The sequence below is a fragment of the Canis lupus genome, chromosome 2, assembly GCF_011100685.1.
Source record: "Canis lupus familiaris isolate Mischka breed German Shepherd chromosome 2, alternate assembly UU_Cfam_GSD_1.0, whole genome shotgun sequence".
Taxonomy (NCBI): Eukaryota; Metazoa; Chordata; class Mammalia; order Carnivora; family Canidae; genus Canis; species Canis lupus.
Genome location: NC_049223.1, coordinates 64,251,503 through 64,264,592, shown reverse-complemented (window position 1 = coordinate 64,264,592; position 13,090 = coordinate 64,251,503). Strand labels below are relative to the sequence as shown.

Sequence of the window (13,090 nt, the reverse complement as noted above, 5' to 3'; positions counted from 1 at the left end):
CAATGTACTTATTTTGGAGTGACTAAAGACTGCATTTTGCAGGATGTTCTTTTATTTCAAATGTAGTAACAAGCATCTGCAGATTTTTAAGCCTGGAATATGGCTTGGTTCTGGATTCTGAGTCTTCCTGCAAAGAGTGGGATAAACACTTTATAGTCCCCTTTCCTTTGTAGATTTTGCCAAAGATGGGTAACTGGCTTACATTACAGTTTCTTAAGTCTATAGGAAAGGGTGGGAACGGATGCTGCCTGAATATTAGGAGTGCAAGAATAATCATCAATCCAAATGTTTTTCTTTCTCCAGTTAAATGGATCTGAGAATCGTTTAGAGCCAAGCACACACTCAGACATCTGCACACCAAGACAATTCTTTAAATGTAAAACTGTGATACAGATGGCCACTGTAACAAGTGGAAAGCCATGTGCATCCACACAGGACTCATTCCTGCTCTCCTGTAACTCCTGAGTCTGAGCCCAGGCTCTTCATTCTGATTTTTCTTATTCTTATACTCACTCGTCTTTTCTTCGCAAAATCCCTCTCCTGCCTTGCTCTTTTTCATATTCTCCTGCCTACTCTCTTACTGAGAGTCGGCACCTTAATGCTAGCAATTATCTTGGGATACCACACTTTAAACCCTCTTCTCCACACTGGAGAAGACCAAAGGCCAGATTGGCTCATGTCTTGCCTGAGGTCCAAAAGTTAGAGCAAAGAGTTAAAACTCGAACTCCGACTTCCTGCCATGGTAAGATGCCAGGGATCATCTCACTCAGTTAATTTCCCATCCTACTCAGAGCTATGAGTAAAACCTCAAAAGACACGACTTATCTTGTGAGCTCGGCTTTCCTGCCAGCAGGTGCACAGCAAGCTTCTCAATCCCACTGCCCCTCCAGGCCTTTTATCAGCCGTCGCTTTGAGATGGCACGTGTCCTTTCCTGCCACTAAACTAGTTCTCTTTTAAATAAACTATCACATCTGTGCTCTCTCATGAAGTTTGATGATGAAGTGTCTGGGTGTCTCTGCACGGGTCCCTCCTACCTCAGTCACCTTACTATGGTACTAGTTCTGGTGGACAGTGGGGAGGTGTCAATGAGCAGGTTACTTACTGCTCACCAAAATTTTCTTTCTTTGTACTGGAAGGAGTTCCTGTGCTTCACCACAACATCAGATTCCATCCCTCAAAGGAAGTAGAGAGCTTTCCTCCTAACAGGCCTCATAATTCACCTAATCATCAACCTTATCCTGGAATTCAGGGTAATGTTTCTTTCACAGCAAATATATATCTATCTGGTAACTACCAATTCAACAACTTTTAAATAAATAATTAGTAGTGAATGCCAATATTTATTTGTATCAATTCCAAATGAGAATTTCCTACTTTAATTTTTATATGAAAACTTTTTTCATGTAATATGTCCTACTTTAATATAATCTGCCTATAAAACTAGGACTGTACAGATCTCCATCGCTCTAACCAAAAAACAGAGGCTTATAGATTTTATAATAGTTATTATTTATGACAAAGAATTTCCTTTACCTGGCTAAGAATTTTCATCCCTGAGTGTAATAGCTTCTTTGCAGCTTTATAATAAATCGTCTCGGGTTTGTTGTAAATCATAGCATTAGTACACATTAGTTTGAAGTTATCCTGCAGAGAGATTATTAAGGAGAAAAATGCATTTAAAATAAAACAAATAGTCTTCCTGTCCCTGTCTGAAATCATACATGTCCTTGAAAAAATAAAACACAAAACCAACTGAAAACCCTACCTTTTTTTCATAGTTTACTAAACAACATTAAAGCAATTTCCTAAGTTTTAAGACTAACAAGTACGGCTAAATTAATTTAAATACTGTGCTACATTCCTTTTCAAGTTCCGCAGACATTTTATAATATTTCTCCACTATTACCGCACACAAAAAAAATTGGAAGAAAATACTTCTATTTAACAGAATAGTTTTAGAATTTTTTTTTTTTAGAGAGAGAATAGAGAGTGAGAGTGGGCGGGGGGTCGGAGGGAGAGGGAGCCTGTGTGCAGCCTGACGTGAGGCTCCATCTTACATCTCCGGGATCATGACCTGAGCCACAATCAAGGGTCAGACAGACATTCAACTGACTGAGCTGCCCCTAAGAATAATCTTAACTGAATTCATGTAATTAAAAAATATTACTCCTAGTTTTAAAACATCTTAAGTTTCCATTTATGAATTAAATAATTTCAAATCTTGATGAAAACTGTGACAGGGCTAAATTATCAAAATATCTTTTAGGAAATTCAAATTAACTGACCAAAACGCTAAAATATTTACACTAATTTTAAGTGTTTGGATACTATCATAAGCTAAACATAATTTGCAGAATGCTGGAAAATTATGCCAATGTGAAATAAACCATACAGCCTCAAAGAGTCGAAACATGTAACTGGAGTAACCAAATTATCAGAATTGCACTTTTGGGTTAAGTTTCAAAGTACCTACATGTGCTGGAGACCTCAATTCTCCTGCATAGTTTCATGGTTATTTTTTACATTGTATAAATGTGGCAGTGATTATGCCAAGGCCTTACTGACTTAAAATGGTAAAAACTCAAAAAGAATCCCCCTAAATAAACAAACCCCCCTCCTCCATATCCAAAACCTACTTAATAACTAGTAATAAATATTCAAACCTGTTTAATAACTAGTGATGACAGCTTAGAATAGACAAAAAAGGGCAAATTTATTATTATCTGAAAGCATATGAGAAGACAGACTCAAGGGTCACAAGAAGGTTGGTATTAAACTTAAAGTGGATGAAGTACATGTGGATCCTTAGTCCTTAGCCAAGTCTCTAATCAGTAGAATTTGCTAAGTCTTGGATCTTTCAGAATGTGATGAAAACCATACATCCACTCCTCAAGCATATATACACACACCAAGTTGAACATAGAATTTTTCATGTCATTTTAGCAGCATCCCCTTAAAGGCTCATCATTCATGGCTTCCAGCCAGAGGACCCCAGGTTAAGGACCATTGCTACAGATTTTCTGAAAAGCTTCCATTCCATTAAGAATTATTAAATATATATTGTGGGAAATAGAGGCCAGCAAAGGAGGATATTTGATGACCATTACTTATACTAAGTGACCACTGGGCCTCTAACTGGCAAAAGTACTGGATTATTCCACTGATCTGATCTGTTAAGGCAATTTGTAGATTCCATGAATCTTAACTGTCATGTGCTAGGCTTTATTGGACTTTGGGGGTAATGGCACTTGGTTATTCAAGAAGCTAAATGACCTGCATACTTTTTAAGTAGTAATAAAAAACCTGAATAGTCTAATAAGCTAATTAATATTACATCAGGCTACTGATTTTTCCCCCAAAGGAAAATGTAGAAAACTCCAAAAGTTGAAGTATTAGTTTATTTCAAATACAACAAATCTTAATAAACATTTGTGCAAAAACACTTAGGGAGCACATTTCTACTCTTTCATCATAAGAGAAAGATCAGAGGAAAACTATTCACAAAAAAAAAAAAAAAAAAAAAAAAAAAACCACAACAAAAAACCTGCGAAATTTTTTTTCCATTAAGCAATAAGAAGGTCAGAAATATGCTGAAATAAATTTTTCTAGCCTAATTTTCACCAGATGAGAAGTTGGGAAAGTTTCCATTTCTCTGAATACAAGAGATTGTAATTTAGGTTTTTCAGAGTAAGTAGAATGTCATCTATGCAGTCAAATAGATAATAAAGATAGATTTAAATGCTGGTTTTATTCATAAATTTCAACTGATCGATAAACATCGATTTAAAAAAAGGTAAAAAGATAATCTGTAACTGATTAGGATCTAGTACTTACATAGATCAGGTGAATACTAGTGTTGATGCAGAAAAAATAAAGGCAAAACAGGTATTATCTAAACCAGTTAAGTTTGGGCAGTTTGATACAGAGAAAATTTTAAAAGACACATGATTCCTTTCCTTCATCAAAATGAAAAGTACTCTGCTGAAATCAACATATAGCACAACTACTTAAAGATGGAGAAACTTCCATGGTAACATCAGGCACATACATCATCCTCTTATGCCTTATGGTTTCCTCACTTTTAAGTTTTTAATTTCTTTCTTCTCTTTTGAAGAAAATATGCTCAACAAATATAGTCAAATTGAGTTCAGGAAGCAACTGACTTTCATCAAACTAGAACATGTAATTAAACTTCTGTTTACTATTTCTGGACAAGCCAACTTATCCTCTCCTAGAGAGACACGCTACACTTTAGTTGTCTAGGAACAGAAAAAGAAACTACTGCTACAACTTTCATGTAAGTATCAATTTTATATGTATTAGTCTGAAATTAAAAATCAGACATTTTTTCATTTTAAAGGCTGAGAATGTATATCGTAGAATATATGAAATTCAAAAATTTTCTAAAATGCCCCAAAATAATAAAAGATAGCAGATGGCTTAGTGTTTCTGGTTTTCTGTCACCGAGCTCAAAAATGTTTTCTCACAAAAAAAAAAAAATAAATAAAAAATAAAATGTTTTCTCACATAGGAAAATACGAACATTCTGGATTTAAAATAAACTTAATTCCCTGCCAATTAAGAGGCCAATGAGAAAGTTTCCTAATATTAGACAGACATGAAGATTTCTACTAAGGTTGTGTATATAGAGTATCCAAGAGTTCTACCCTCAATTGAATAGATATGTTACTTTGTATTACAGGTCAGTCTTATTTTCCAATCACAACATAACTCTGGTTACCTTTAGTTCTTCTATGGACTGGTAATCATTGTTCTTAATCTTTTCTTTCATGGTACTAAAATCCATTGGATGCTTAATGATCATGGAGTAGCCAGGAGCAATAAAATCAGTCACAGGAAATGAAAAGAAAGCACTTGGGTCTTTTCTGTGAAGATATGAAAAATGTAATTTTATTTCTACACAAACAAATCTACTGGTCAGGAGCAGAAGTCAGAGGAAACCTTTCAGTGTGGAAAGAATTTGTAGTATGCTAACATGCTCTTCACTGCAAATTGAAGGAATGATTTTAAAGACTCATAACTAATAACAAGGTTAAGATCTTTTACATACTAGTTGTACTCGTAAGACAGAGAATCTTTTAAAATCTTTATTTTATTATTAGCACTACATAGAGAAAAATACAACAAAATAAAAGATCTAAGACTAACTGACCAATGCCTTGTCCTCTGGGAGATAAGCACAGTGTATTTTTTATCAACCATAGGGGAGAAGACAGAATAAGAAAAAGAAAGAAGAACAGAAAAAGAAAACCAAAGAAGTGCACATTTGCAATCTTCCATACTGATTTGTAACTGTAAGCATGTACTCTTGGTGGGCCACAAAATTATTACATCTTTGTGAGTATCTATATTTTCTTAATTAGTGGATCTGACTTCTAGTGTGCATAGGGGAGTCCGCAAAAACCTGGCATTAATAAGGTCCTCATACTAGCCCCAAACTTATGAACCAGTGCTTCTATTGTAGCACTCTCAATTCTGGCTGTGCATGAGAATCCAGAGAGGAGCTTAAAAAAATTCCAGTTGTGGGGAGAGCAGGATTCTCTTGGGAAGGAGGGTTTATCCAGGCACTGGTACTTGTAGGGTTGAGTACTGGCATTGGAGTATTTGGCATCAATAATTCCTACTGACAGGGTTGAGAACCACTGCTCTACAGGATTAGGTCATTAGATTATTTTTTCCTCTGGAAATCTGGCATACCAAAGTTTCTTTCTTTAAAATATTTTATTTATTCATTCATGAGAGACACAGAGAGATAGGGAGAGAAGCTCGATCCCAGGACTCTGGGATCACGATCTGAGCCAAAGGCACACGCTGAACCAGTTAACCACCCAGGCATCCCAACTTTTCTTACTCCAAATAATCATGCCAATAAAAATGGTTTAAAAAACAGTAACAGGGGATCCCTGGGTGGCGCAGTGGTTTGGCGCCTGCCTTTGGCCCAGGGCGCGATCCTGGAGATCCGGGATCGAATCCCACATCGGGCTCCTGGTGCATGGAGCCTGCTTCTCCCCCTGCCTGTGTCTCTGCCTCTCTCTCTCTCTCTCTCTCTCTCTGACTATCATAAAAAAAAAAACAAAAAAACAAAACAAAACAAAAAAAAAAAACAGTAAGAGGAGCAACTTTTAAAATCTATTTACCACACGCAGGCCCAATGGCAGGTACCGATGTATTTAATATCTAATCCTTACAAAAGCCATCAAAGTGGTGGTAGCCTCACTTAGAGATGAGGGACCTGGGGCTGAGAGGTCAAATCTTTTGTTCTAGGTCATAAATCTGATAGAAGATAGAGTTGGAATCTAAACTCAGCTACTTGTTCTTTCTTAGCAGGATGCCTAGGTGGTGAGACTAGAAAATAAAGAATAAGCAAAATTACCCAGTCTGTCCATAGTAGTCACTATGAATAACAACACTGATCATCTCTAGAGGACCTCTTCAGAGCAAATTATCTACACCCCCCACAGAATCAGTCATTTTAACAGAGCCCTAATCAACTACACAGTTTATCAGCATTTGCGCTAAGCTTCAAGGATGATGAATCACTAAAGACCATTAAAAAAATGTGGCTCTGGGTTCTAATTCCCAAAACATTCTGAGAAATGTCAATATCTTTGGACTAAGAAAGACCCTGTTAAGTGGATCTCTTTTAAGTTGACATCATTAAGCTATATCCTGGTCTTATGTTACAAAAAATAAAACTTCAAAGGAGCCAAAACACTCTATAGTCACACATTCTAATAGAGTCAGAATTCTTGCTGCTTACTTGTTCATATTTGGGGATAAGTAATGAATGACTTACTTAGGTGTAAAGACATGAGATGTACTTTTTTCAATTATCCTGTAACACGAAAAAGGGAGGGAGGCCACTAACTTCTCATCTTAACTGCAAAGCTGAATAAGTGCTGAATACAAAGAGTACAAGAGGCTTTAACTTACAAAAATGATTTGTAATGTGTTCTTGGGTTGACACAGGACAACCCAGCGAGAAGAAAGTTCACATAAGAATGCATGCCTTCCACCCATGAATCCTTTGCAAATAATACGTCTTTGAGCTAAAAAATTCAAATTCTGAGTAGAGACAGGCATCAAAACTAAGTATTTTAATAAAGATGGAGTTATTCTTTCCCCTTTTATGAACTTAACATTGGTTTAATCTAGATACTGTAATTTTTAGAAAATAATACATGTAAGAGAGGGCCACAAATCCTATTTACTTTGTTTCTTCTCCCAGACTTAATTCTTAACAAATATTCACAGACAATAAGCAGATATATAAGAACAGATATATAGAAAGTATTTTCATCTATTAGCAAAGTGAAAATATCTGTATTGTTTATTCCTGGTTTAAAGATTTAACACCAGAAATTACTTTAAAGAGAAATTTGCCATTAAGAGTATTATGTAACACTCTTCAAGTTGCCAGTTAAAACAAACCAAAAGAGAACATTTAAAAGTCAGCTTCTTAAAGTACTTTCTATTGCCAGGCAAAATATTTATCATCCACTTTAAAATCAAGTACATTTGGATTTAGTCCACAAAATGTGGCTTTAAATAATCAAAAATAGAGAAGTGGTTTGGATCCTATGTTTCCCATTTTAATTTCCAAGTTATAAAAATGTTGGAAAAAACATTTACCTCTGTAATTGTCTCATCAGTTGATTCAAAGCTTCTTGAAGAGGTGTCTGTTCTACTTCTAAAGCAAAGGAGAAAGGGAAAGAGTGTTTTTAAAAGGAAGATTCTAGAAAGTTATTGTTTAGTTTATTTTCTTTCTATAGGAGTTACCTCATACACATCATTAAATATCTCATACAGAAATTTCATTTCTCTTACAAATATACTGAAGTTTGAAAATATCAACTCAAAACTGATGCTAATTTAAAGCTCTTTTGCAGTGACAGAAAAAAGAAAACCAAAAAAATTTCAATTAAATAGCTTTTAAAATTTAACTTAAAAGCTAAAAACCCACTTTCCTTGGCTATAATACCCTTAAAATAATTTCAGCCTCCTCATTCAGGGAAGTTAATTCAGAATTATTCCGACCTTCTTGTTTGGCTAAAGAGCTTGTGAGAGGCTTCTCAGGAGGCAAGTCTAATCTTACAGGGGCCTGGCACTGGAGGTCTTTTTCTGCCTCATTCTCCACACGGTCCCGATCTCGCTTCTTTTTATCCTCCTAAACGGAACAAAGAGAAATAATTTAGAAATACTTCAGAATTAAAACCTTTAAAACAAATAATACTCATTTCATTGAAAAAAAAAAAAAAACCAAATCAAAAAACACCTCACTCAGAAGAAAATAGATTCTTAATAATGAAATCTTAATGTATTTTACTGCCCTCTACTGGAAAAGGAGAGAATAACAGTTCATAAAGAGTGGGAGGAAGAGGGAGTAGTGCTTCTGTTATCTCAGAAATAAACCAATTAGAAAAACGATACATTCACAAAAGCAAGATAATATACCTAGGAATAAATCTAATTAAAGACGCCCAACACCCTTTAGGAAAAATTATGAAACATTATCCAAAGGTCACTGTGGAAAACTAGAATGAAGGAGATATACCATGTTCATGAATTGAGAGACAATTCTCTCCCAAATATAGAATCTATAAGTAAAATGTAATTTCAGTGAAAATTGTAAGACAGAATTTTTCATGAAATTTGACAAGCCAACCACATAATGTATATTGAAGAATCATCAAGAATAATCCAGTTTTGAAAAAAAATCACAATGTGTCTGATCAGATAGTATTTGTATATAGTCATAATAATTAAGACAATGTGGATCCAACACAGAGACAATCAGATCAACAGAATAGATCACAGAATCCAGAAAGACTCGTGCACATAGAAAGTCTTGTTATATCAGAGGTGGCATTATAAATCGATGACAAAGGGATAGTGCTGGAACACCTGGTTATCTGTATGAAAAAGAAAGTAGAATTAGATCTCTACCTCGTATCATGTACAAAAGGAAATTCTAGATAGATTAAAGACTTAAATATAGAAAGCAAAGCTTTAGAACTTCAGATAAATATAAGGACTCTTTATGACTCAAGGGTAGGGAAAGATTTTCTTACCCATAAGAAAAGCCAAAAGACCAACTATTGACGGAGATAAAGTGTTTGAAACACAAAAATTCATATAAAGTATTAGCAAAAATTACATAAAAAGAATTTATTTAGGTAAAATTAAGGTAAAAAGGAAAACGGGTAAAAAATGGGTAAAATCCTTTTTAAAGGTAAAAAAAGGATATATACAGGTAATTCCCAGAAGAAACCTGAAATATCAAAAACCATGAAAACTAGCTCAAGCTCCCTAGAACTCTGGGAATTATAAATTTAAAAACTAGAAGGCATTCCCTATCTCTCCAGCAAAAATTAAAATGCCTAAAAATGTCAAGTTTTGATGAAAATATAGAGAAACTGGGCTCTCATACCTTGTGGATGGGTGAATTAATAGGTATAACCAGTAGATGAACAATTAACAATTTCTAGTAAAGCTGACAATGCCTTTAACCTACTTCTCAGCTATTCTACTCCTAGGTACACACCCCATAGAAACTTCCTCTCACAGAGTATACCTGAAATATGGGTACAAAAATATTTACTGCCACACTCTGAAATAGTAAAAAAAATTATGAACCAATGTCTACTAAAAGGATAATGGATTAATAAATTATGAATATTTATACAGCAGGTAAAATTAATAAACTAAAGTTACATTGTATCAAAATGTATAGCGTTCAGAAACATTATTTCTAGAGACAAAAACTGAGAATCACTGTTACTCAGTTTTGTAGTTTGAAAATGTGTAAGCCTATATTATTTAGAGATCTATGTAGAAGTAGTAAAATTACAGAAAAAAGTATGCATGAAACTCATGATAATGGTTTGCTCTAGGGCAAGACAGGAATGGGATTCTGGAAGAATACATAAAAGGCTTCATCTGGATCTATACTGATTTCTTAAAAAAAAAAATCAAACAAAAGATACAATGTTAAGATCTGCTAAAGCTGGATGGTTGGTATCCAGGTAGTTTTATCATTTTTTTTTTTAATTAACTTTGTACTAAAATTGTCCAGATACGTCTATTTTATGCTTCTGAGAATCAAGATTCTCAATAGGATCTTGTCAACTCCAAAACTGTTTTCTTGGCTTATGTCTAATTTATTGTTCTAGTATCTAGAGTGGTGGTTCTCCAAGTGTGCTCCTTGACCAGCACCATCAGCTGGGAAATTGCTAGAAGTGTAAATTCTGAGTTCTCATTAAGGTTTTCAAGCTTCAGTGTGCATCAGAATCACCTAAAGATCTTGTTAAAACATTAATATCTTCGCCGTCTCCAGAATTACTTGGCCAGTAAGTTTTAAGTTGAGCCTATGAGTTTTTATTACTAACAAGTTTCCAGGTCACATGGGTGTTGCTGCTACAGAAATCACACTTTGAGTATCACTGATACAGAGCTTTTCTTTTCAGGTCCAAAGCATCTAATACAGAATATATGGTTGGTTTAAAGGTTTAAAGATGGGCAGCTGAGGTGGCTCAGCGGTTTAGTGCTGCCTTTGGCGCAGAGCATGATCCTGGAGACCTGTCGGGCTCCCTGCATGGAGCCTGCTTCTCCCTCTGCCTGTGTCTCTGCCTCTCTCTCTGTGTCTCTCATGAATAAATAAATAAGATCTTAAAAAATATATATATAAAGGCTCCAGAGAAAAATGCCATAACTGTACTCATCATGCACTTGATCTCAGTTACCATCAAGTTGATTGGTGTCTGTTTGTTATGGCTTTGTGACATATTCTGGAGCAGTAAATTTTGACTCTGGAAGTTTTGTATCTTTTGCCCAGAAAATCTGGCATGGATCTTTTGTAGGTTGGCAGGTTTCCATCTGTTCAATGGAAGACTACCCCCCTCCCAACCAATGAGACAGATTCCTTCCTATTATGTGTAAATTGTGGAGTGAGGACAGCTTGGAAGGCAATAAGTACTCTCCTAGGTGGAAAGAACTAGGGCCAGAGTGCCAGGAACCTAGAGCAGGAGTTGGCAAACTTCTCTGGTAAACGGCCAGATAGTATGTGATTTAGTTTTGTGGTCCATAAGGTCTATCACAACTACTAACCTTTGCTGTTGTGGCATGAAAGCAGCCATAGACAATACATAAATGAATCAGTGTGGGTGTGTATCAATAAAACTTTATTTATAACACCAGACAGCACTGGCCACAGTTTGCTGACCCATGGTCTGGGTTCATGTTAACCCTAAGCTTCATCCTTAACACACACTGTGGCCCTCTTAGGGAACTCATTTATCCTCATTAGGCCTCTTCATCATCCACAAGACAGATTTAACTAATTTTTACTTATCCTAGAAAGTCAATGAGATGGTGTAATGAGGTCAAGTAATAGAAAAGTTGAAAAAGTACTAAAGAAAGGTACTACCAGATAACTTTACCTTGTCAGCCTGGTCTACAGTAACCACTTTTTATTCAGTATGACAAGAGAATATAGCCTTCTGAGCTAGAAACCAAAAAAGAGAATATAAAAACCTATAATTGGAAACCACCCTAAACCGAATGGAGATACTGTAATGTGTTACTGCCAGACTAGGAATTAGGAGATCTGGCTTCTAGCTTACCAGAATGTGACCTTGAACGTTACACCCCACTCACTCTCAGTTTCACCTACAAAACAAGAGGCTTTGATCTCTACAGTTTTCTCTCCACTTAAATTCTGATTTCAACCTTCTAATTTTCTTCATGATTTAGTATAGAATCTTACTGCAAATGCCCCTTACTAAAGTCACACAAATATGTAAAACCAAGCCAACAGTTATGCTCAATAGTGCATTTTGCCAACTACTTATAGAAAACGAAAAAAAAAAAAAAAAAACACCCCTAGAGTCATTTAACTTCAGGTAGCTAAGGAAGAAGTATTTACAGTTACAGTTTATAAATAGGCTCAGACTCTGGCTTTGCCACTTATTAGCTATCAGATCATAAACTATTTAATTTTGGGGGGACTAATTTTCTTATCTTCAAAATACACAAAGGAGCACCTGGGTGGCTCAGCCAGTCAAGTGGTCTGCCTTTGGTTCAGGTTATGATCTCAGGGTCCTGGGATAGAACCCAACCCCACTTCAGGCTCTCTGCTCAGTGAGGAGTCTGGTTTTCTCTCCACCCCTCCCCCATTGTGCTCGCTCTCTCTCTCAAAAAAACAAAATCTTTTTTAAAAAATAAAGTACATACAATACATACCTCAGAAGATTGCTTTGAGAATGAAATAAGACAGCATATGTGAAATTTCAGTGAAGTACTTACTCATCGTGTCCACACATTCATTCATGCATTCAACAAATAAATGAAGTTCTACTGTGTGGATACACACTGGTGGATAAAACACACACAGCCCTGCCCTTAGGCAGCGGAGAGTGTAACAACAGAGACACACATTAAACAACTCATTAAAAAAACCCAAACAGATTTCATGGGGAGAATAACTGTTGGGTGAATCTAATTTAGACTGGACAAATGTGGGAAGGCTTCTATGAGGAAGTAACATCTGAGCTGAGATCTGAAGGATAGATTTTAGCCAGGCTGGGGGTGGAGGTAGGTGGGTGGAAAGAGCATTCCAGGCAGAGGAAATACTCAGTGCACAAGAAGGTCCAGGCAGGAGAGAATGGTGGCTATTTCTGTTAACTACAAACTCACTGGACTTAATTTTTTTTTTTTAAAGATTTTATTTATTTATTTATGAGAGACACAGAGAGAGAGAGAGAGAAGCAGAGACACAGGCAGAGGGAGAAGCAGGCTCCATGCAGGGAGCCCGATGTGAGACTTGATCCTGGGACTCCAGGATCACACCCTGAGCCAAAGGCAGATGCTCAACTACTGAGCCACCAGGCATCCCAACTGGACTTAATTTCAGACTCCTTATTCACAACTCAATGGCAAGTTATTAGTCTGTGAATGATACTTTTGAAATTAATCTCTACTCATATTATGAGTATTATAATACTCATTGCACTATATTATAAATTATTATACATTTGCCCCTTTCACTGGAGTTCCTCATGGGCAGGGTCC

At 35.9% G+C, this 13,090-nt stretch overlaps 1 protein-coding gene across 3 annotated transcripts in view; it reads right to left on the bottom strand.

Moving 5' to 3' along the window:
• BRD7 (bromodomain containing 7) overlaps positions 1-13,090 on the bottom strand; it is a 42,308-nt gene that overhangs the window by 20,185 nt on the left and 9,033 nt on the right. For all 3 annotated transcript variants that reach the window (XM_038531079.1, XM_038531078.1, XM_038531080.1), the window contains exons 3-6: positions 8,060-8,189; positions 7,655-7,712; positions 4,743-4,887; positions 1,535-1,645 (exon numbers count right to left, since the gene is read on the bottom strand). In XM_038531079.1, coding sequence (XP_038387007.1) covers positions 1,535-1,645; positions 4,743-4,887; positions 7,655-7,712; positions 8,060-8,189 — 444 coding nt within the window. The remainder of the gene's footprint in view (positions 1-1,534; positions 1,646-4,742; positions 4,888-7,654; positions 7,713-8,059; positions 8,190-13,090) is intronic.